This window comes from Typopeltis vanoorti, chromosome 4 (genome assembly GCF_054136105.1).
Source record: "Typopeltis vanoorti isolate ZY-2024b chromosome 4, IOZ_Tvanoo_1.0, whole genome shotgun sequence".
In the NCBI taxonomy this organism is placed as follows: domain Eukaryota; kingdom Metazoa; phylum Arthropoda; class Arachnida; order Uropygi; family Thelyphonidae; genus Typopeltis; species Typopeltis vanoorti.
This window is the reverse complement of record NC_143552.1, coordinates 158,781,626-158,808,377: the sequence shown is the minus strand read 5'-3', so window position 1 is coordinate 158,808,377 and position 26,752 is coordinate 158,781,626. Positions and strand designations below refer to the sequence as shown.

Sequence of the window (26,752 nt, the reverse complement as noted above, 5' to 3'; positions counted from 1 at the left end):
TTTTTAAAAAGGCCAGCCTATTAAGTTGTCTAGATAGTCGTAGTTTTGACTTACCGTATTGTTTGGATTTGTGTGCTAACTCTTCTCCATGGATGATTAGAATTCTTGTGTAGAGGCTTAAGTGCTGTGAGGACATTATGTTGGAGGTTTAATGGATTTTTTACAACACTCAAAAAGAATTAAAATAGAATTTAATACTTCCTATATTTCGGCCTAGTCACTAGGACATCTACGGGGATTACAAAGACAATTAATGTAACATGCACATAAAAACTTCAAAAACTTAAAAAATGCCATCACCATACCCTACATCCGTGGCACTTTGGAAAAAATAGCCAAGATACTAAAAAAGTATAACCTACACACAGCATATAAGCCTTACCGCAAACTGGCTACCCTTATCCGTTCTACAAAAGATCAGCTCCCTCCTCTCTCTCTGCCTGGAGTTTACAAAGTACCCTGTTCCTGTAAGCTTGCGTACTTTGGACAGACAGGCAGATCAGCATCTATCTGCCTGGAGGAACACAAGTCGTACATCGTTAAACACAACTATGGCCATTCAGGCTTGGCTGACCACGTTTTGGACACCACCCACAGAGTATCATGGAAGAAAACCGCCATGCTCCACCACAGCAAATTCAAGAAAGAGAGACTTTTCTTAGAAGCAGCAGCAGCTCTCAAAAACCAACCAAATCTTAACAAATACGGTTGCATTAAGCTTCCGAAGATTTGGGAAACAGTCATCACCAGAGGTCCCACCTTACATTTCAGGCCACCTACAACTGCCCTTAGAGGGCGCTCCACCTAGATAGGACTGTATTGTCACCCACGTGGTTGGGCTTAGTATTGTAAGTTTTTGTGTGCATGTTACATTAATTGTCTTTGTAATCCCCGTAGATGTCCTAGTGACTAGGACGAAATATAGGAAGTATTAAATTCTATTTTAATTCTTTTTGAGTGTTGTAAAAAATCCATTAAACCTCCAACATAATGCATCCCTTCTTGTAGTTATCTTATTTAAGTGTGCTTCTCTGATACTGTTATGATTAGTATGCATTACTTTACTTAGCTAAAATTATTTGTGATTCGTCTAATATAAAAACCATACTAAAACACTTAAACATATTATTTGTTATTTTTTCAGACTGGATTTCATCTGATGGTGATACTGATGGAGTTACACAGACTTGTTTTACAAAAGTAGAAGACAAGGTGTTTTTTTATTCTCTATTTTAAATATTTGTTTTAAACATATTTAAAGGGAGTATTTTTATTATGTTATAAATAATTAAAATATTGCATGTATTTCTAGAACTGACCAAAATTTTTCAATACCTTAAATTAATAAACAATCTGTAATTACTATGGATGATCTGCAGCAGTTTTGTTTGACATGTTGTTCCCACAAACAAGCAAGTAGTGAATATGTAATAACATGTACAATAATTATAAGCAGTTTTTATATATCAGGAAATCAGTTGTAATACTTAAGAACCATTAAGTTTATATACAAACATAGGGTTTATTATTGTGTTAGGCTAAGTAATATCTGTTATCATGTCACTCATATTTATTATCATATCTTATTGTCATGCCCAAAAATGTATTAAAAATGAATTATTAATATTATCATCATTATCATATTCCTGCTATGTACAGAATACTATTACAGTATTGCATTTTTTTTATATTGATTCCACACATGGCAGGTCAAAGAACCTATAAGCACCTTAGTACCATATGTTCAATGCAGGTGAGGATTCAGAAAGAAGAAGTTTTGGTATTCTAAAGATGGGCAGATTTGGGATTTCTACAATGTTAGTAGTTGTGGGAGTTTTAAATAGCTTCTTGAGAAGAAGAGAATGTCTAGTTTTTTTGGATGCTGAGGAAGCTGTTGATACAATGTGTTTATGGCAGAAGAGGCTGGGGTAAATATTAGTCCAAGCAAAGAGAGATCTCATCCTGTCTGGTGATTTGTATATTATTGAGGATAAGGGTAGGCAAGCTGAAATCCCTATTCTGAGAGAAAAGGCAAGACTGCATTTTGGAGGCACTGAAGGTGACCAGAATATCCTCACACCAGTGAGTGATCGTATAAAGATGAGTGTTTAAGGCACTGGTTGAAGATGATCTTGAAGTTTGGCATGTGTGAGTGTAAAAATCTCACATAATCGTTTTTTACTTGTTATGTTCATTTTTGGTATTATATATGCCGAGTAAAAAATTCATTAATGAGTAATGCATTTCTGTTACATTATAAGATAATCTAAAAAAATATAAAAAAATCTGTTTGCATTTACTAATAACACTGTGTATATTATTGTATGTTTGTTTATAGAGTGTGCATATGTCACTATTAGTGTACAGCATACTAGCATTGTAGGAATGGCAGCCATTTTATCACTTGAATTTTGCTTTGAATCTTGGTAATGGACATGCACATTAGTTGTTGATTTTTTAGAACAGCTGTTGCTGAGTAACAAAAACAATTATTATTATTTATATAGGCACTCTATGGGGTAAAAAGATTCAATGCAGGTGACCCATTCTATCCATTAACACAATACATATCATACATCTCCATAAAACTATTCACTGTCGGGGACTCACAACCACCTCTGGTAATCCATTCTGTTCATTCACCACTCTCCAAGTAAAGAACCTAGCCAGCACACCCTTACTAACCCCACTCTTAGACAACCTCCAAGTGTGATCCCTTGTTTTCCCCCTACTTCCGTGTATTGAAAAATTTCTTTGTCAATCTTATAGAATCCCTTTAGTAACTTATAAGTTTCTATCATATCCCCTCTCCTCTGCTTGTCACCTAAACTTTGCAATCCACACCCCTCAGTCTATCCTCATAGTGAACATTCCAGAGATCTATCACCATCTCAGTCACTCATATCGGAATCCTCTCCACCACCTCCCAATGCAGATGACCAAATCTGTGCACAGTAGTCAATTAATGTTGTTAGAGGGGACTGAGATTGCATAATTAATGAATGTCTTGCAATTTTTTATTAATTTGCATATCACCTGATTAACTTCTTATTTGCGCCATTGTAATGTTAGCACTGCCTCCAACTTATGTAATAGTTTTCCATGTTATTCTGTCAAATGTCAAAGACATTTGACAGAATGCCAAAATTCTGCTATCACCTTATTATAAAATGTGAATAAATTACTGAGGCAGAACCTACCTTTTACAAAGCCATGCTACCCCCTATAGTTTATCACAGGAGTCGGTAACTGGCAGCCCACAGGCCGCATGCGGCCCAAACATGTGCTTTTGGCAGCCCATAAAAGGTTTACTGGCCACATACTTAAATGGCATGTGGCCAGTAAAATTTTCTTCTCAACTAACTGATGAACATTTGCATGCTTCGATTCGAATTTGTACCTCAAGTTATAAAGTGGATCTAGATAATTTGGCTAAGGGAAAACAATCACAAAAGGTACATTAAGCAGGGAGACACACATATTGTGATACATAAACTATACAGGGTGTTTCAAAAAGAATGTCCCGATTTGAAAATTGTATATCTGTGCACCACAAACCACAAATTAATGCGACTTGTACCATTTGTAATTGTGGTGAGTGAAACTTTAGGCCTTACTTCATACTTGATAATTTATTTTGTAACTGTACCACATTTTCATTATTAAATATAATTATTTGAAATCGGGTCATTCTTTTTGAAACATCCTGTATTACTTTATTTTTACTTGATAATAATTTTTCATTGAGTTTCATTTTCATGCTTGATTCATATCTCATCCTTTAAATATTTCTGTGTTTTTTTAAGATCAATATAAACGTTTAATTAATTATTAATAATTAAATGCTTGCAGCCCTATTATTAAAAATAAAAGATGAATGTGGCCTGCGAGCCTGAAAAGGTTGCCGACCCCTGGTTTATCGTATTACTATCCACCCATTCCTTAATTTTACTTTTAACCAACTTTTTCAACACTTTAGTCATCACTCCAGAGATACTAATTGGTCTGTAATTTGCTATTTCTACTTTGGAGCCACCTTTATGTAATGGAACTGCCTTACCCTCTTTCTACTCCCTTGGAACCTTGCCAGAGCTGATATTTGGATTAATGTAGAACATTCTAGTAGAACACAAGCAGACATACCATCCAGGCCCACTGCTATATTCACATTGATATTTTTTCAATATACTGAGTACCTCCAGTTCAGCTACCTCAATGCTCACATCAGTCTCTCACCTCAGTAACTGCAAAGTACCACCTGGATGATATACCCTTGCGAAGTGATCACTTAGTAACTGAACCATTTCCTCTACTTCTGTATCTTTCCTACCATCACTACTGAGTAATATTATGTTTCCATAATCATTCTTTCTTTTACTTGCTACATAGTGAAAAAATTCTTTTGGATTTACTTTGGCTTGCTCAGCTAATTTTCGCTTGAAATCTGATTTAGCCTTTCTTACCATACTAGTTATCCTTCTTGCTTGTGCTTTATACTGCTCATGGGCATGCTGATCACCTTGTTGTTCATATTCTTCCACAATGCTTTCTTTTTCTTGCAGCTCCTGCTTTATATTGTTAGTCCCTACACTTAATCCCTACTCTGATACTGCTTTGCTCCAACAGTCCTTGACCACTTCACATGCACTAATAACATTCATTCCATGTAGTTTCTTATGCCATGGCACTACTCCAAGTTGCCTCCTAAGTGTGTCAAAATCACCAGCTTTGTAGTTCCACATAAACCCTTTCTTGACTGAAATTTCCGCATATTGAGCAACCTCCCAGTACAAGACTGCATGGTCACTTTGCCTGATCGGAGGTAGAGTTGCTACTGCAGTTATAGATAGATAGATCTTCTATTATCAAATCCAACACTCTCAAACCCCCCTAGTCCCTTCCATCACACGCTCTTTCAGGTAATTATCCCTTAGTAACTGTATAAATTCAATTTCCATTTTGCCATGTGCCCTTTCCTCCTTCCAATCTATATCACCATAGTTGAAGTCTCCCATGATAATTGCTCAGCCTGCACTCATTGTGCTAATCTGCTGATGCATGTTGTCCACATCTTCTTCTGGACAGGTCTATAGCAGCAACCAGCAATATATTTTGTCCTATTGGCCTCTATCTCACACCATTTTTGTTGGTTGAAGTTCTCCAGTTATCATTAATAATACCCCTTTGTCTGCCCTATTTCTTCCATCTTCTCATAAAATACAATATCCATTACATTTTATCCCTGTAACTACATCATTCTCTGACAATCAGCTCTTGCTGATGCTAATAATTTTTGATGACAGCACAGTGGTAAAAAACACTGACCAGGCATGCAGTCAGGAATACATATCCATACTTGAAGTAGAAAAAGCCATCAAAGGCTTGAAATGTGGAAAGGCAGCAGGAGTAGATGATATTTGACCAGAAATGCTGAAGTGTGGTGGTATAAGAGTCTTACAGTGGCTGCATTGCATGGTTCAGAAAGCCTGGACAGAGGGACGAATTCCCAATGAATGGAGTAGAGCTCTCATAGTACCCATATATAAAAAGGGAAATAAAACTGAATGTGAGAATTACAGAGGTATTTCCCTACTGAGTGTTTCTGGCAAGATCTATGCAAGTATACTTGAGAAACGGTTGAGAAGAATTGTGTGGAAGAAAAGCTTGGTGAAGAACAAGCTGGATTCAGGCCAAATAGAGGCTGTCAGGATCAGATCTTCACTTTACGAAAAATAGTCAAGAAAGCATGGGAATATAACAGAGATCTGTATTTAAGTTTTGTCGATTTGGAAAAGGCATATGACAAGGTGCCAAGAGAGAAGCTATTCAATACGCTACAGTTATATGGTGTCAGTGGGGCATTATATCAAGCAATGCTTAGTCTTTATTTGAGTTGTAAGTCAGCAGTTAGAATTGAAGGAAGTACAGGAAGATGGTTTAATGTTAAATCTGGTGTGAGACAAGGATGTACATTATCCCCTCTGTTATTCATTATCTATATGGATCACATTATGAAGGAAAGTGGTATTAAACATGATATCAAAATTGGAGATGTTAATGTCAGCTCTTTGCTTTATGCAGATGATGTTATACTTCTAAATAAATTCGCTACAAGCTGCAAGATTCTCTGACTAAATTGAAAAGCTGTTGTAATAGATATGGTATGAAGGTCAGCAATAAAAAGACAAAGACAATGAAAATAGGCAGAATCATTGAAAATGTCAACTGTGTTGTGAATGGAGAACCTGTGGAAGAAGTGAAACATTTCAGCTACTTAGGCACGAGATTTTTACTGAAGATGGTAAATTAAATATAGAAATAGACAACAGAATCAGCAAAGCCGGTATGGTGGGAAGTCAATTGAATAAATTCATATGGAATAAGAGAGAAATTAGTCAGAACACTAAATTAGCTGTATACAAGACAGTGTTCAAACCAGTTTTAACTTATGGATCTGAGAGCTGGGTCAGAAGTAAAACACTTGACCAAAGACTAGAGACCGCAGACATGAGAGTCCTGAGAAAGATTATAGGCGTGAACAGATGGCATCAATGGCAATATCATATTAAAAACGAGGATATTAGGAAAAGAACTTGACATTGTCAGCATCCAGGAATACGTTAGCAGAGCTAATCTGTGGTGGTATGGTCACTTAAACAGAATGGGCGAAGAAAGATTAGCAAAATAAGTGTTCTCTGCCAGGTTGGCAGCAAAATGACCCAGAGGAAGACCAAGATATAGGTGGATTGATTTGGTACAAAGTGCCTTAGATGATAGAAATATGAGATCTGATAATGTTGGAGTCTTGACAAGCAACAGACTGATTTGGAGGAAAATTGTAGATAGGAAGTTAGTAATGATGTAAATTTTTCATGTAGTATTATCATATCCTGTACACCCCTTGAGGGTACATGGCAGGAATTTGATGATGATGATAATGACACTCTCAAACCCCCCTAGTCCCTTCCATCACACACTGTTTCAAGTAATTATCCCTTAGTTAACTGTATAAATTCAATTTCCATTTTGCCATGTGCTCTTTCCTCTTTCCAATCTATATCACCATAGTTGAAGTCTCCCATGATAATTGCTCAGCCTGCACTCATTGTGCTAATCTGCTGATGCATGTTGTCCACATCTTCTTCTGGACTCTCAGGTCTATAGCAGCAACCAGCAATATATTTTGTCCTATTGGCTTCTATCTCACACCATTTTTGTTGGTTGAAGTTCTTCAGTTATCATTAATAATATCCCTTCTCCTGCCCTATTTCTTCCATCTTCTCATAAAATACAACATCCATTACATTTTATCCCTGTAACTACATCGTTCTCTGACAACCAGCTCTTGCTGATGCTAATAATTTTTGTCCAAGTTGAGCTGACCAATGGTAAAACTTTTCTCTTTTATTTCTTACACTTCGGGTATTTGTGCACAATAGTAAGCAAAGAGTAGGCAAGCAAGGAAGAAGAGCTGAAAAGGTCTCATAAACTACCAAGTTAAGTTCTTTAATCTTGGAAAAGATTTTATATGCATCTTCAACTACTCTCCAAGGAGGAATTTTGAATTTAATAATTGAAAGACAGTATAATTATCAAGCCTTCGTATATGTTCCAAGGATCAAGAGGGAATGTGCAGTAAAGTTTCTTTTATTGGAAATACATTTGGAACTGCTCAATTAATATATTCCCATTGAGTGATTATTCTTCATGCCTACTTCAGTAAAATGAAAGAAAGATGCATTAAGAAAGTTAGAAGACATATTCAAATATATTGATCAAGTGAGATCTTTAGCTACTGTATACATTTTGGAAAATTATGGAGACAACTACCGTGTTTGAGTAAAACTTTAGTTTAATATAAACCAAAATCCACATTCGACGTTTCGACCTTTATATCGAGGTCATCTTCTGGAGCATATATACAGAGAAACAAGCTGCACTACAATCTACATGGTTTGTTAAAGTTACTGACCAACCATTACAACAATTATTGCCCTGACCTCTGATGAAAAAAAAAAAAAAAAAACTTTTATTTTATTTTATTTTTATGTTGGGCCCAGGAGGTTGATTGGTGAACCAGTAGTACATTAGTACCGTGTATGGATGGTGAGTTGGGAAAGGAGGAATTTGTTTACATTTGATTTGAATGACTTTAAATTGTATTCATTGGGAAACACAGCAGGTGGGAGACTGCTCCACAGTGCAGCAGTTGCAGGAATGAAGGAAGAGGAAAAGAAATTTGTTCTGTTTGTTTCTAGGTGTACTGTGAAGGGATGTTGTGCAGCAGCTGTATGTGTTCCAATGAGCTTAGTACTGAGCTGGGGAATTATTGATGTTATTTCGGATGAGCATTTCCCATGGAAATATTTGTAGAATATACTGACTGCAGAGACCAAACGTCTATGTGAAAGTGGGGAGAGCGAGTTGGTAAGGGATGGATCATTGATAAGTCTAATTGCCCTCCTCTGTATTGAGTCGAGCATTTTGAGAGAGCTTTTAGGGGACCCACCCCATATGTGGGAGTAGTATTCAATAGTTGGGCGGATTTGTGACTTGTATAATGTTAATAGCTGTTCAGGGGTGAAGTAACATCTTGAGTGGAAGAGAAATCCTAGTTTTTTTGAGGCTGAGGATGCAATGTTTGAGATGTGTTTGTACCAGGAGAGGTTTGATGTGAGGGTGATTCCGAGGAGCGAGATCTCAGGCTGTCTGGAAATTTGGGTATCGCCAAAAAGGATACTGGGAAAAGGTTGTTCTTTTTTATGGGAAATAGTACAGAACTAGGTTTTGTTGGCGTTGAAATTTATGAGGTTATCCGAACCCCATTGTAGAATGGCTTGGAGATTGGAGTTGAGGGTGGTGGTGGTTGATGTTCTGTAGGATGAGGTGAGTTGTGTAGGGTAAGGTTTATCAAATGCAAGCGAGAAGTGTAGTGTGCTGTCATCTGCAAAACTGTGTATTGGGTTGGAGGTCAATTGCAGTAGGTCATTGATGTACAGCAGGAACAGGGTTGGTGAGAGGACAGAACCTTGTGGGACCCCAGCATTAATTGAGTGGTGCGAGGATAGGGAGCCATCCACCATCACACACAGTGTGCGTCCAGACAGAAAACTGGCAATCCACCTACAGAAGTCCTGGGTCAGACCGAATGATGATAGTTTGCCTAGTAGGCATTTGTGCCAGACCCGGTCAAAGGCTTTGGAGATATCTAGTGCAACCACTTGAGATTCGCCAAATCTCTCCATAGCATTTGTCCAGAGATGGGTGACGTATGTGAGTAGCTCTCCTGTTGATCGGCAGTGGTGGAATCCATACTGGCGGTCATTTATTTGGTGAGTGTTTTCAAGATAGTGTAGGAGGTGGGCTTACTACTTACTACATCAATGCTAGAGTCCTGTTATTAATATTATCTATTGGTTGTAAAATTACATTGCGAGCAACAACAAGTCTATATATATATATATATATATATATATTAACACCATGATTATACATATAAATTCCAACCAGTTGGTATGGAATGGTTTCCAATACTAGCTGAAGGTTGCTTAGAGTCCTGAAGTATGCTGGATACTAAATATTAAGTAGGCTGAATGTGTGCCATCCAGATTCTTGGAATTTTCATGCCACCATTATTGTTGCTATTTGGGTGGTTTATCAGAATTCTTCAATTTTATTTTCCTTCAATTTTCTTTCATACCAGGTTTTTGTAATGTAAAGAGTGGGTACTTTTCCAGTCAGTTTGGTGTAAGGTGTTGAGAGCGTGATCTGAGAGGCCTTTACCAAAATGGTTATATTTAATGTGTCTTATGTGTTCTTTCTTACGTATAGGGATTGTACTTCCTGTTTCACCAATGTATGGTAAGTTACAGGTGCAGTGGATGCAATAAACTCCAGGATGTGCCAATGGGAGGAGAGGATCCTTAGAGGAGTTGAATATGTTTTTAAGTTTTGTAGGTGGTTTAAAGGTGGCATTGAGATTATAATGGTGTAGGATTCTGTTGATTTTTTTTGATAGCCCTTTAATGTATGGGATGGCTATGGTTTTACTGTAATCTAGATTCTTTTTTGATGATGTTTTATGAAGTACTTTATTAATAGTATTTTTGTTATAGCCATTTTTTATGAATGTGTTGCTGATGATTTTTAGTTCCTGTTTCAGAGCTTGCTGGTTAGAGCAAATTGTTATAGCTCTGTTTTTAAGGGTGTTAATGACTCCATATTTTTGTGATGGGTGGTGGTATGAATCAGTTTGTGGTAGACCATGAAGGATAGACTGCCTGAAGGAAGACGTGTGACCAGTGTATCCAGGAACGGGATCTAGACAACCTTCAGCTAGTATTGGAAACCATTCCATACCAACTGGTTGGAATTTATATGTATAATCATGGTGTTAATATATATATATATAGACTTATTGTTTGCTCCCAATGTAATTTTACAACCAATAGATAATATTAATAATAGGCTAGTGTTGATGTAGTAAGTTTTTTTTTTCACCAGAGGTCAGGCCAATAATTGTTGTAACAGTCGGTCAGTAATTTTAACAAACCATGTAGATCGTAGTGCAGCTTGTTTCTCTGTATATAGTATATATGCTCCAGAAGATGACCTTGATATAAAGGTTGAAAAGTCGAATGTGGATTTTGGTTTATATTAAACTAAAGTTTTACTCAAACATGGCAGTTGTCTCCATAATTTTCCAAAATGTATTCGGATCACCGTGTAAGCCTAGAAGAATGGATTAGCTACTGTATTTAAGGAATTTCAGATAAAATAGATGCTATAAAGGAAATTTCCATATGATCAAGTGAAACTACAGAACTTTTAGTTGAATGCTATGCTTATTTGTTTAATAAAGTATTTTATGTTATTTCCTTAGAACTGAATTTAACTATTAAACTGTTCAAATTAAACATATTTGGTCGTTTGAAAGTTAAGTATAAAAAACTTATTGTTTAATACTGACCATATACAAATATTTTAACATTCTTTGCCTACCAGTTTCGCTAGCAAACTGTCTAGCTTTTCAAGGTGTTGACGGAAAAGTATAAAAAATACTAGTAAATGCAAATTGAAAGGGACATAAAAACGTTGTAAACACTCTAGTAGCTAAGGTTGCACGTTCATGTGACAGAGATTGAGTGGACTTATTGTTCTTAATCATTATCACGCATGCGTGTTTGTTGTAAATGCATAATGTGATTACTATATATATATCAGAAGAGGAGGATATCAGAAGGAGGATACACAGACTGAAATCTCGCTAATAGCCAAAACATTATCACAAAATGGATACCATAAATTTAGTTTAATCCTTTATCCAAGTGTGAGCAAACAAAGTTTGCACCTGAAAGTATCTTCAGGACTGGGGTAAGGTGGTACACCACCACCTTACCCCAGTCCTGAAGATCCTTTATATGAAGATCCTTTAATCCTTTATCCAAGTGTGAGCAAACTTTGTTTGCTCACACTTGGATAAAGGATTAAACTAAATTTATTATACTCTAACCAAGTGAAAAATAAACTTCCAAAATGGATACCCTCCGAACATCATCAAAAAATATCTATATGGTGACAATCCCAGACAAGATGAACCAAACTCCCAGCACATTTCTACTGTAATGATTCCCTTCATCAAGTCAATTTCTTATCAAATAGCCAGAATACTAAAAGCCCACAACATCAGAGTGATCTTCAAACCAACCACCAGCAATCAAACATTTTTTAGGATCACCAAAAGACAAGGAATGTAATATCCAGGAGTATATCACATTCCTTGCTCCTGTGGTCTCGCCTACATCAGACAAACTTCATGGTGTTTGGAGATCAGACAGAGAGAGCATGTTGGCGATGTAAACCACAACAGAAGTATTTCTTTCAGCTTAGCACATCATTTCTGTGCATCTAACCACACGATAGAGTGGCAAAATAGCTCCATGCCATATTTAGATGACGATTATAGACATTGTTTATTCAAGGAAGCCGCAGTAGTGTTAAAAACTGGTGGAAACCTCAACAGAAACCAGGGTACTATTCTTAACAGTTCATGGAAAAACCTCTCATCCTCTCTCAAAATCCATCTGAACTACAGCTAGCTAGTAATCACATTATGCGTTTACAACAAACACGCATTCATGATAATGATTAAGAACACTGTCCACCCAGTCTCTGTCATGCGAACATGAAACCTTTGCTACGAGAGTGTTTACAACATTTTTATGTTCCTTTCAATTTGCATTTACTAGTATTTTTTATACTTTTCCGTCAATGCCTTGAAAAAGCTAGACAGTTTGCTAGCGAAACTGGTAGGCAAAGAATGTTAAAACATTTGTATATGGTCAGTATTAAACAATAAGTTTTTTATTCTTGAATTTAACTGTGGGAATCAGAAAGTGAAGGAATTTTCTTTGAGGCTCATATTGAGTAATTCTTAGAATGGCCATTTAATGTTTTACATGTATTTAAAAGTTAGATATATAGAATAGTAGAAATTAAATTACTAATTATAATTGTATAGAGAAATGCAATGTTAGATCTCCTTAGAGAGAATTGCCTATTATAAAGAATTGCATCTATTGTATATAATTCTATGCTTACAGTAAATATTTTACTATTTTGATGAACACAGCATGCTGATCTTGAAGTCAATGCACCATCACAGATACAAATCTGAAACATCCTAACCAATGAAAAATAAAAAATAAAATAAATATTAATATATATACAAAACATTGTTATCCTACTCCATGGCTGGCTTTAATATATAGGTTGGATTTAAGTGGGGAATAACATAATTGGAGCAATCAAGCTTACAAATATAACAAGTTGGTGCAGTCAATTCACAGAATTGGTTTTGACTTCAGTATCTTAAAGTTTATATTTATCCTTTTGATAAACAGAAACTGGATTGTGAAAATCAGAATGAAGCTGTTAATTTAAATGTAATTGAAGATGGTGAATTTTTTTTAAACAGTTATTCCTAATCTTGTGAGTCCCACAATTTCTGGTCATGATAATGAAAATATTGAGTGATATATTTTAATTATGCAGAGAAACTTTAAAGAAACAGGAAAATATTCAGAATTTCATTTGTTAATAATTCTTAGAAATAGGTTAGTAGGGAAGGCAAAAACCTTTTTGAATACTTCACCTGTGTTAATGGATACTACAGATTACAATTATTTTAAGAATTTACTAATTTCAGAGTTTTCAAATGTCATCATCATCATCAAATTCCTGCCACGTACCCTCAAGGGGTGTACAGGATATGATAGTACTACATGACAAAAATTACATCATTACTACCTTCCTATCTACAATTTTCCTCCAAATCAGTCTGTTACTTGTCAAGACTCCAACATTATCAGATCTCATATTTCTATCGTCTAAGGCACTTTGTACCAAATCAATCCACCTATATCTTGGTCTTCCTCTGAGTTGTTTTGCTGCCAACCTGGCAGAGAACACTTGTTTTGCTAATCTTTCCTCGCCCATTCTGTTTAAGTGACCATACCACCTGAGATTAGCTCTGCTAATGCATTCCTGGATGTTGACAATGTCAAGTTCTTTCCTAATATCCTCGTTTTTAATATGATATTGCCATTGATGTCATCTGTTCATGCCTCTAATCTTTCTCAGGACTCTCATATCTGCGGTCTCTAGTCTTTGGTCAAGTGTTTTACTTCTGACCCAGCTCTCAGATCCATAAGTTAAAACTGGTTTGAACACTGTCTTGTATACAGCTAATTTAGTGTTCCGATTAATTTCTCTCTTATTCCATATGAATTTATTCAATTGACTTCCCACCATACCGGCTTTGCTGATTCTGTTGTCTATTTCTATATTTAATTTACCATCTTCAGTAAAAATCGTGCCTAAGTAGCTGAAATGTTTAACTTCTTCCACAGGTTCTCCATTCACAACACAGTTGACATTTTCAATGATTCTGCCTATTTTCATTGTCTTTGTCTTTTTATTGCTGACCTTCATACCATATCTATCACAACAGCTTTTCAATTTAGTCAGAGAATCTTGCAGCTTGTAGCGAATTTATTTAGAAGTATAACATCATCCGCATAAAGCAAAGAGCTGACATTAACATCTCCAATTTTGATATACCACTTTCCTTCATAATGTGATCCATATAGATAATGAATAACAGAGGGGATAATGTACATCCTTGTCTCACACCAGATTTAACATTAGACCATCTTCCTGTACTTCCTTCAATTCTAACTGCTGACTTACCACTCAAATAAAGACTAAGTATTGCTTGATATAATGCCCCATTGACACCATATAACTGCAGAGTATTGAATAGCTTCTCTCTTGGCACCTTGTCATATGCCTTTTCCAAATTGACAAAACTTAAATACAGATCTTTGTTATATCCCCATGCTTTCTCGACTATTTGTCGTAACTGAAGATCTGATCCTGACAGCCTCTATTTGGCCTGAATCCAGCTTGTTCTTCACCAAGCTTTTCTTCCGCAATTCTTCTCAACCATTTCTCAAGTAGTTTTCAAATGTTAGAGATGAAAATCCAAATCTATGGAAGTTACATGAGTGCATCCAAGGTTAATAAAGAAATAATTTTCCGAGTATTATAACAGATTGCTGCCTATAGCTCATGAGTTAAGAGTCACAGCTTATGAGAAATCACATTTCAAATGGGCTATATTTCATCAGTTTAGGGTAGGTCTAAAAGATGAATTAAAGGAATTAGCTTATAAGAAAAAAATTCAAAATTTCGAAGAATGTTATAAATTTGTTAGTAAAAGAGAGGAAAGGCCTTAAGATATATACTGATCCTCTAATTCCAAACAAGTACATTGTTTGGAACAAAACGGTTCCATTACAAGACTGCAGCATGTAATAGTCAGAAAGAAAGTCAAAAATCTACTTTAATTAAAAAGGAGAAAAATGTCAAAGATTTTAAGGATATAAATCAAACTATGGATGTTAAATATCAGAAAAGGGATATAAAACAAAATCTATAAAGTCTAATGAATTAGAAATCCTTAAAAATTTTATTAAATTGGAAATAGAAAGACAACAAAAACCTATATTTAGACAGTCAAGAAAGGTTATTTAAAATGTTAGCTGATCTTAAGATAAGTAGTAACTAATTCTAGTAAATTAGACAACCTATCTAATTTATTAGAAGAATTTGATTCTATTTGAATCTGATTCTAGCTTAATGAAGTAAAAAAAAGTTTATTCCTAGATGTTATAATTGTAACAAATTAGGTCACCTATCGCAAAACTATTTTAGTAGATGTAAGTTTAATCCTGGAGAAAATAAAGATAAGAGTATGATAGATTCAGGTGCTGTTAGCATGACATGTTCAAATTGACAATTTTTTTTTTTTTGTATGTTTGTGTGGTAATTTGTTAGGATTTTATTGTCTCAGTATTGTATCCAACTGTATCTATTGTATTTAACATGACGGCTTCCACTTTTAGCAATTTACCTAGCCCACCACCATTTAAACACTACATTATTCTTAGCATAGTTGATGATTTTCAAACAATGGGATGCAGTATATATGCATCCCATTGTTTGAAAACATTGTAGGTGCAGGATGGGAATTTGTTTGTGTGCATGAAATGTAAATTGGGATACTTTGGTCTCCCAATCCCAGGATTTAGCAGCAGTGGAGATAGTGGTTCGGCAATGGGTGAAATTTTTGTGAATACCAATAGTGTTGGAGACTAAAGACACACACATGGATTTAACCTTGGGCAGTATAGCACATGGAGATGGTTTGTCTGATGGCCATGATTGTGTGTGAGTGAGAATGTAAATTGCAAGCAAGATGTAAGAAGAGAGAAATAGAACTGCTGAGAAAGAAGATGAAAGGAATGAAGAATGAGCTGAGGAGGGTGAATAAAAATATTAGAATGATGGAGATGTTGGATAGTTTGAGAGAACAAGAGTAAGTGTAAGAGAATGGCATCAGACAACCAAGTAGAGAGGAAGGAGAGAGAGAGAGAGAGAGCATGGAAGAGACAGGAAAAGTGGAAACTGCAGAAAGTCAAGAGAGCGTGAAGCAAGGAAGAGAGAGAGAGAGAGAGAGAGATGAGAAGCAGGAGGAGGTAGATTCATAGAGAAAGGAGAGAGAGAGACTGGAACCTGTAAGAGTCAGGGATGCCAGTGAAAGAAGGATGAACAAATCTGTTCTGAGCATCATGTATGAAGATTTGGGGTGTGCAGAGGAGTATTTGCCATGTGAAACTGGCAGTGAAGAGGGGTGAAAATATGGAGGAGATGTACTAATGGTTGGGACAAATGACCTAAGAGGTAGTGTGAATCATATAGCTTGAGATTTGAGGTTGATGTTAGAGATAATTTTGAAGAGATGTGTCCAAGGAAAGATAGTAGCGTGTTGCCCCAGTATGATAATGCAGAGTGGGGGAGAGGAGCAGTAATAACGAATGAGAAGATAGCGAGAATATGATAGGAAAAGAGGTCTGGAAAAAATATGCGAATAAATGGAGTATGTTTGAATATAGAAGAGAGTTATATGCAAGAGATGGATTATATTTGAATGCAGAAGGGCGCAGGCATTTGTAAAGACTGTTGTTTTCTTGTTGGCAAGTGGGTTTATTGGGGCAGGGAAATTAGAATTGTACAGGTGGAATGTAGCAGGGATGGCCTCATGTAGGGACAGAAGATTGAGAAATGAGAGGCTGTACACTATATTGCAGAGCCAGGTGAAGTATGAGGAAAGTAACAATAGCTATAAGAATAATGGCAATGCACTGGTTTTTCTGTACACAAATGCTAGGGGCATTAGAAATAAAATCAGTGAACTTGTGGCATTGATTGACTCAGCTTCTCCAAAGGTATCAGCGAAACTTGGTTAACTGAGGAGGATGTTCTAATAGGGCAGATGTTGCCCACATCTGCCCAATTCTCTATATGAGCTCTTTTGAATTTCTCTAAAATCTTAGCAGATAGTACCATTGCATAAGGGTGGCAGTAGAATGGAGGTATCAAACTATAGGCCTGTTTATAATTTTTGTCTAGCTGCTAAGATTTTAGAGAAATTCAAAAGAGCTCATATAGAGAATTGGGCAGATGTGGGCAATATTATTTATGCAGGCTAACATGATTTGTTACAAGGTGCTCTTGTTTTAATAATCTGGTAACCTTTTACAATAGAAGGTAAGGCATACACTGTCATTTTTTTTTTTTTAAAAGGCATTTGACAGGGTGCCACATGACAAGTTGATTTTTAAGTTACAACATATGGATTTGGATATCAGGTTAGTGGGCTGGATTGGTGATTGGCTCTCTAGTAGATAGCAGAGTTGTATATGGGCAGGGGGAGCAGGAGCAGGGAGGGTTACAAGTGAAGTTCCACAGGTTTCAGTCCTGGGACCATTACTGTTCAATCTTTATGTCAATGATATTGTCATAAGCCTACAGGGAGATGTTCAGTTGTTTGCAGATGATGTGAAGCTTGGGAGGGTTAATAATAGTGCTGGTGTTTTAGCTTTTCAAGAAGATTTGAATAGGGTGGAAAGGTGGGTAAATGAATGGGGATATCAATTTACTGCAACTAAATATAAGGTTTTATACTTACTTCATACTCACTTGGTGGGGTTATACTGGAAGAAGTGGAGGAAACAAGGAATCTCTAAGCGATTTTGAATAGAGATTTGAAGGTCCAAGGACATATTGCAAAGGTTGTGAAGACATCTCAGAGAATTGCTGCAATGTTGAGGAAGACATTGACTTCTTCTTCTGCAGCTTGTCCCACTTAAGTGGGATCACTGTTAATGATGAGTCTCCTCCACATCCTCCTGTCTTGGATTAACATAGAACGATGAAGAGGAGCAAGGACAAGGGGATCATTTCTGAAAGTTGCAAGAGGGAGTGGTGCATAAAATGGTAAGAAGTAAAGTTTTTTGCATGGAGAGTGGTAGGAGCATTTAATGCATTACTTGAGAGGATGGTGAACATGCATGCAGTGGATTAGTTTAAGAAGTAGCATGATAGACTTGTGTTGACCACCCACAATAAGTCTTGTGACACCATGGATATCAGGAAAATAATAATATTAATAATTCAAATGTTGCAATAAAATATAATTCAAATATAGTATTAGTAAAAACAAACTTAACTACAGACATTTAAACTCAAAGTAATTTTTTTTATTTATTCATATGGAGTTTCCTCCCTTTTCTCCCCCATCCCTATTGGAGCAAGTTGAGCCCCCCCTCATGGGGGGTTAGGTATTTATGACTGTAGATCCGTGTGTTCACGGGGCCGGTTTGCTTGTTTGCGGGATGAAAAACCCTGCTGTCCACGCCCAAGACCGGCTAACTTGGCTATAGCTGAGGAAGATCCTTAAGCTCCTCACGTCGGCAACGGGAATCGACCCAGGACACTCCTTCCACTAGGCTAACCGCGCGGACACTCAAAGTAATGATAAGATAGTTTTGTAATTCAAATCATTAAACTGATGTTTGCACTCTATGGTGCTCAACTACATGAAGTAAGATTTGGGTTCAAATCTAGTTGCCAACTAGAGGAACATTTTCTAAGCCTTTTTTTGGCTGGTTCCTGAGTTAGTCGATCTCTGCCATGGGCAAGCAGGTTTTTTCCCCTGGAAACTCAGGTTTTCATCTCGTAAACTCGAGAAAATCGACCATCAAACCCACACTATTTTCAGACATTAAAAAAAATATTGTGTTAGGGTTATGGACTACAAGATGGTAGCACTTGTTGAGCTGTCTCTTCACTGCGTGCTGATTAAATTAATGATAGCCTATCTCTGAATGGCTACCAGTAGAGATTGAACTGTCCATTCAGTCTCCAAAAGTTAGATAGGACTAAAACAGCCTTGCCCACTCCCTATACAAGAATAAAAGGCATTAGCTGATTTTTTTGGTCGATTGATATTCCAATAAGTTAACAAGTATCTTTAAGGCTGAAATCTCTACTTCTAAAAAGATTAATGTATTTCTTTTCATTGCTTGTTTTCCTCTGTAAGTTTCTCATAAATTGATTATGCTTTCAGAAACTTCTAATCCAAATATACACATTATTCTTGATCTTGATTTCCTAGAGAGATATCAATTTGTGTGTAATTCCTTGGATGGCACTATTTCTCTTTGTGGACTGGAATATAGTCTTAATAAACAGTCTGCAAGCAATTCAATATCAACAATTCACAAGATGCAAAATTTTGATGCACATGCTGAAGTTTCTGATTCCAAGATTAACTGCTTGAAAGCAAAAAGTTTAATTTCAAGCGAGATTAACTGCTTGAAATTAAACCAATAAACACTGGTGAGAAAGAAGATTTTGAGGAAATAAAAGAAAATCTATTAAAAAATACAAGAAAATTAGCAACAACAACCAATTAAAAGAAACTGATTAACACATTCTTTGAGTTTGCTTTTAAATTATCCTGTAATGTTTTCACTCTGAAGATATTGTGTCTATTTCTTGTACTAATGCAGTTGAGCATTCTGTACAACTTACTACTCAGACACCTATCTATGTAAAACAGTATCAAACTCCAGTGAAATACATGAGACATTTTCAACTGTTTCTAAAAGAGTATGAAAAGGTAGGAATTATAGAGAAATCTAACTCAAAATGGAATAGTAATTTTATTCTTATAGAAAAACATAATGGAAGTTTAAGATTTTTTTTAGATCAGAGAGAAATTAATAAAACTCACTGATTTTCCTTTATGTAAAATTGAAGAGTTATTAATTGACTTAGAAGGAGCAGAATATTTAACTAAACTAGATCTGAACTCTGGCTATTTCCAGATTCCTTTAAAGAAGGAGGATAGAAAATACTTTGCCTTCACAACAAGATGTCAGAAGTATCAATTATGTCATCTTCCTCAAGGAGCTAGCAACTCAGCCATGTCTTTTCAATCACTAATAAACTGAGCTCTATCAGATATGTTAGGTAATGGAGTTATCTGTTTTTAAGGATGATTTCCTTATATATTCAAAGGACCGAATATCCCATCCCTATCTTATCCTATCCTATTTCCTCTGCCATACAGCTGGTGGGGAGTAGCTACATGCTACCATACTAGGGAGATGATTATGAGCAAGGTGGTTTCCCGTTGCCTTCCTTGCCATAGTATATTTTATGATTGTATGTCCATGAACACACATGGACAGGCAGACCAGTCCATTTGTGTTCATGGGACTGGTTTGCCTGTTTTGAGGAATGAAAAGCCCGAGTTACCAGGAGAAAAACCCTCCACCTCTGTATGAGACCAGTTAACTCACCTTTAGTTGAAAGAGACCAGATAAAGGTTCCTCACGTCACTGACAGGAATCGAGCCCAGGTCTTTCCAACCAAAGGGCTTCGTCTATACTGACTGTGCCGGAGGCAGCTAATATCCTATAGAAATATCTTATTAAAAGTTCTTTCTAGAGTACATGAAGCTGATTTATTATTGAAGTGTATAGAATGTCAGTTCTTTTTAAAGGAGATTGAATATTTAGATCATAAAGTTAGCAAGGCAGGAATAATTCCTATTCAATCTGATATAAATGCCATACCATCTACTAAGATAAATGAGTTGGATAAAATTAAGGATAAATTGCTGTATTGTGAAATTGGAAAAAACCTCTTATATTTGAAGCTCAGAAAGAAAATCCATTTTGAAAAATATATATGAAAAGGTTCAAAGGGGTGAAACTGTTCCTGAGGAATTTTCTTTCATCCAAATGCTTTATTTAGATGAGAATGGTTTGCTTCTATCAAGGTAAATGGTAAGGTTAAAGTAAGAAAATTTAACTCCAGTTATAATGCAATCTGGGATTCTGTATACTTTTCATGATTCTGATCTAGCTGGTCATGAAGGATTTGAGAGAACCTGGCACACAGAATTAAAGACAGGTATTTTTGATACCAGACATTAATTTGTATGTGAAATCCTGTCACTTATGCCAAACTAGATCTACTATTAGAGGCAAGGCACCTCTACAACCCTTTCCAATAACAGTTCCCATGTACTATAGGTTGATCAACCAACCTCTCATGTATGGACTCAACATTAAAAATAAATAAATAAATAAAAAAAAAACTCCACCATTTCAAGCTGTAGCCATTGATATAATAAGACCCTTACCCACAACAAAGTGAGAAAATAAATACATCATTGTAGCTATTGATATGTTATGCTTTCCAGAAGCAGTATCATAAAGAATTAGACTGCTAATAAGTTTTGAAGCTAATAATCCCAAGATATGGTACACCTCAAACACTTTTATCTGATCAAGGAGTAAACTTTATAGCAGAACTAATGTTACAGTTATTATTATTGTTATTATATGACCTTTATGTAGCCAAAGGACTCATCACAGGAGGTCTATACTCTCTCATGCCAGAAGATCATTGAGCCATGCCATGAACCTATGCACAGTTTCTGCACTCATCACACTTTCATGCAATGCATTTCACTCACTAATCACTCTCCATACAAAGAATCTGCTTCTCACCCCCTGCTCACACCTTTCTTATACAGCTTCCATGGATGGCCTCCCTCAACTCTCTGAAATATCTTCTCCATGTTAATCTGGTAATAACCCCTCACCAACTTATATGTCTCAATCATATCCCCCTCTTCTTCTATTCACAAAACTCTATAAGTTGCATTTCCTCAATCTCTCCTTATATCTGACATTTCACAGACCTGACACTAACTTAGTAAACCCTCTCTGTACCCTTCTCCAATACATCCTCATCCCCTCTGAAAACCAAGTGACCAAATCTGAACACAGTAGTCCATATGTAGCCTGATCAAAGCCTTATACAGGGAAACCATAACCTTTTTGCTTCTACATCAGAGTCCTCTTCATTATTGCCATAATCTGTTGGAATGTTCTTACCATTTTAGCAATATCATTCCTAAACTTAAAGTTTCTGTCCACCATCACTCCTAGATCTTTCATCAAAAGCAACATCTCCTCCACCTCCTTCAAAATTTCGCCATTAATTATATACTCTGCATCCCAACCTTGCTTACCAAATTTCAAGACCTTGCACTTTGTAGCATTAAACTGATAGCCCAATCATTAGCCCACTCATGTAATCTGTTCAGATCCTCCTGCAAGGCCACAACACCTGCTTTACTTCTCATAGTTTCCCCCAAACCCTGCATCATTGGCAATGCGAACAGTTACACATTTCCAGTTAAGTTGGTCCCAATGTCATTAACATACAAGTTAAACAATAACGGTCCCTGTGGCAACCCGCTAGTGACCTTCCTCTTTTGGGATACCATTTCTCCATATACAACCTGCTGATACCTGTCTCAGCCAATCAACTATCCAACTTACTAGTTTGTTATCTAATAACATATGTTTCAGTTTAGCTACTAGCTTGTCCTGTAGCAGTCTAACAAAGGCCTTTGAAAAATCCAAGCACACCACTGTATGTGCATCTCTTTTATCAAGTGAATTCGTCACCTTGATGTAATATGTAAGCAAATTGCTGAAATATGACCTCTCCCTAACAAACCCATGCTGACCATCATAAAGAATACTGCTGTTATCAACCCACTTCTGAATACTAGTCCTTGCCAGCTTCTCTAATACCTTAATAACAAACCCAGACATGCAGATTGGCCTATAATTTGTGCCCCCCCCTTCTTTGTGAAGTTGAACAATTTTCCCCACCCTCCATTCCTTTGGGACTGCCCTGTTGCAAGACTCATGTTAAATAGTTATGCCAAAGGCGCCATTAATTCCATAGGGCATTCCCTCAAGACGTAGCGATATACTATCAAATTCTGTTGCCTTATTAACATCAGGTTTGCTTAATCCCTTTTGTACTTTCTGCTCATTCATCATCATCAGTCTCTTCTCCTCCACCATATCCTCTACACTCCAGCTTCTTTTGATGTTGCCCTCGAGGATGAAATACACTGATCAGTAAATAATTCAACTGTATCTTCTGCATTGGTTGCCAGTCTGCCAGTGTCATCAACCAGCTTCATCTTCCCATAGTCATTTTTCCTTCTACTTTCCGCATATCAAAAGAACTCTTTCTTAACTTGATTAGCTAATTTCTTCTCATTTTGCATTTTAGCTGCCTTTATCAATGGAGTTACCTTTTTGGCCTACTCTTTGGACTCTTCATGCCAACATTTATTACCAACATTCATTTTGTGTTGCTCCACAGTGCCTTCTTCCAGATTTCATGCTTAATCTCTTCATTCATCCATTTTACTCCTACCTTGTTGGAAGTTTTTCCACTTGGTTATACTATAAATTAAAGATACCAAGAAATTATATACTTGGTTTAATCCTTTATCCAATTGTAAGCAAAAGTTTGCACCTGAACTATTTTCAGGACTTTATAATTTCTTGGCATCTTTAATTTATTTTACTCCTAACTTGTTTAGTCTTTTCACCTTCAGAATACACATTGCTGCTGCTAAATAATTCTTGATCAATGTCCACAGCATCTATATCCTTCCCACTCAATTCCTCTTTCCATGCTATAGTACCCAGTTATATCCTAGGCTTTTCATAATAACCAGCCTTGTAGTTCCATTCCACATATATCCCTTCTTTATAGAAGTTCTCATGTGACTGGCTTCTACCCAGGTGATCACTTCATAGTCACTCTCTCCACCTGGAGAAAGGGGGAGATTTGACACTCCATTCACAATCACATCCTTTTATGATATAATCAGATCTAAGACTCTTAGCTCTCGTGTGCCCTCCATTATGTACTGCCTAAGATTGTTGTCTCTTAAGAACTTGAGAAATTCATTCTCCTTGTTCTCTGATGCCATCTCTTCATTCCATTCAATATTGCCATAATTGAAATTACCCATAATGATCAACCTTGTTTGCTTACTAAGCTAAATTGCCTATACATTTCTTTGTCTCCACATTCCTTGGCCTGTAGCAACACCTCAACCAAATATTCCAGTCACCTGGAACTCTACTTTATTCCTCTCTAGTGTATATAGTGTTTACTATATATATATATACTGTTGAAGTGTGGGAATACCTCTCCAAAAACTTAGTTAATCTACATGATCACTCCAAATCTCACTGATTGACCCCAAAGGATCACTACTAAACTCATCACTCCAGAATAGGAAACTCAGTGGCGGCTCCATTTAGTGACAGGCAAAAACAAGCTACCAAGCAGAACCTCTCTACTGCCCTGGAAACAAGCTGCTACTGCTAATGAGACTTCATCTCTTCTGGGTCTGGTTCCCACTGATGGTAGCTTGTTTCCAGGGGAGTAGAGAAGTTCTGCTTGGTAGCTTGTTTTTGCCTGTCACTGAATGCAGCCACCACTGAGTTTCCTATCCTGGAGTGACGAGTTTAGTAGTGATCCTTCAGGTTCAATCAGTGAGATTTGGGGTGATCATGTAGATTAACTAAGTTTTTGGAGAGGTATTCCCACACTTTGACAGTATATATTGTAAACAGTATATACACCAGAGAGGAATAAAGTAAAGTTATATACTTATGTTATATACTTGTGTTAAATCAATTCAGAATTCATATGTTTTCTATATACAAGCAGTAAAATGATGTATCAACATATTATTAAAATACTCTGAATAGGAGATAATTGTGGAAAGTTTTTCGATTTGGTTACAAAGTTTATTAAACTTGATAAGAAATTAAATTCTTATTTTAATCATTTACCTAAGGATAAGCAAGAAACGTTTGCATGCAAGGTATCTTCGTGGCTATTCTACTAGTTTACAGAAGCATTACAAGACTTCATATCAGCATGGGCATAGGTTAAATCAATGCAGGAAATGCAGCAATGGAAAATATATGATTTTCCATATACAAGTACTAATATGGCATGTCACCATATTTTTAATATATTCTAAATTAATGATAGCTCTAGTAAGTTTTTCTGCTTTGTTACAAAGTATACTACAAAGTAAACAAAAATATAATTTCTCATAGAGAAGAGCCTGTGTAGCTCAGTGGATGTGGCATTTACACACCATAGCGCTTGACCACATGAAGCAAGACTTTGTTTCTAATCTAGTCGATGACTTGAGGAAATTTTTCTAAGCCTTTTTTTTGACCGGTTCCCGAGTTAGTCGATCTCTGGCACAGGCAAGCAGGTTTTTTCTCCAGGAAACTCGGGTTTTTCTACTCATAAACTCGAGAAAATCGACCATAGAACCCACACTATTTTCAGACATTAAATATATTGTATTAGGGACCATGAAATGGCGGCACTTGTTAAGCCATCTCTCTTCACTGATTGCTGTTTAATTAGTGATAGCCTTGGGCCAGCTGTCTCTGATTGGGTACCAGTGATGATTGAACTGCCCACTCAGTCTTCAAAAGTTAGATAGGGCTAAAATGGCCTCACCTACTCCCTATATGGGAATGAAAGGCATTAGCTGATTTTTTTTATAGAGAAATTATATTTAAGTTAAGGGATATTACATCCCATGTTGTTTCATAGCCGAATAAGAAACTCAAAGAGTTTCATGCCGAATATAGTAAATATATAAAGTTCAGCAAGTCCAAGCGTAAGCAAATACCTGGATAGTGTTACAACTGACCCTTTAGGGGGTGCAACACTGAGGCAACTCATGGTAAGGGTGGAGCAAGCTCTGATCACTATTCTTGATATTTACCCATAATGTGAACTTAGCTCCTAGGAGCTGTATTACTGTTCTATATGTCGCCGAATTGAAGCCTTTGGCTCTTCATATAATTAATAATTTATTAGGACACCTTCTTGGCAATTCTCATAGTAGGGTATATGTAAGTTCTGTTTGCTACAAACTTGGTATTTCTAGGTCTACCTACTCACTGATGAGACCTCAATGAAAGTTGAAACCGGTCTGGGTAGTGACGTTCTCTCACTCCTAATGTAGAACAGTAATACAGCTCCTAGGAGCTGGGTTTCACATTATGGGGAAATATCAAGAATAGTGATCGGAGCTTGCGCCACCCTTATCATGAGTTGCCTTAGTGTTGCACTCCCTAAAGGGTCAGTTGTAACACTATCCAGGTATTTGCTTACGCTTGGACTTGCCGAACTTTATATATTTACTATATTCGGCATGAAACTCTTTGAGTTTCTTATTCGGCTATGAAACAATATGGGATGTAATATCCCTTAACTTAAATAAGTTTATATGTCGCCGAATTGAAGCCTTTAGCTCTTCATATAATTAATAAGAGAAATTATATTTTTGTTTTAATTTTACTGAGACAGTTGATATGAAGTCAGCAGTCTCTATATACACATAGAGTACTCATGAAAATACTTTGCATACTTTGTTTGCTTACACTTGGGTAAAGGACTAAAATAATAACTGGAAAAACTTTCTACAACTTTCTTTGATCCAGAGTATTTTGACAATATAGTGATGGAGATAATGTACACACTTGTCTTATACTTCATTTTACAAGTTTTTTGTTCCTCCTTCAGTTTTAATTGTGGACTTAACAACTTAAGTATATATTGCTATGTATATATTCCCATTTACACAATATAATTATAGCATTTTGAACAACTTTTCCAGCTTTTCTACTTAATATAGATACTTGTTACATTCCCATAATGTCTGACTGTTTGTCTTTAAGTAAAAATCTGATCCAGCCATTCCCCTATTTGGCTCAAATCTGGACCAAATAGAAGCATAAATATTATCTTGAACACAAGAAGAAAATTCTCTGTAAATTTCCTATTTAATTTTATTTCCCTTTTTATAGACAAGTGCTCTTGAGAGCCTTACTACAGGCATCTG

At 36.3% G+C, this 26,752-nt stretch overlaps 1 protein-coding gene across 4 annotated transcripts in view; it reads left to right on the top strand.

The window, feature by feature from the left end:
- Positions 1-26,752, top strand: part of LOC150107791 (tectonic-like complex member MKS1) — a 289,973-nt gene that overhangs the window by 177,274 nt on the left and 85,947 nt on the right. For 3 of the 4 annotated variants that reach the window (XM_090391542.1, XM_090391543.1, XM_090391545.1), the window contains 2 exons: positions 1,145-1,212; positions 19,797-19,850. In XM_090391542.1, coding sequence (XP_090247668.1) covers positions 1,145-1,212; positions 19,797-19,850 — 122 coding nt within the window. The remainder of the gene's footprint in view (positions 1-1,144; positions 1,213-19,796; positions 19,851-26,752) is intronic. The other variant, XM_090391544.1, reaches the window with a different exon arrangement.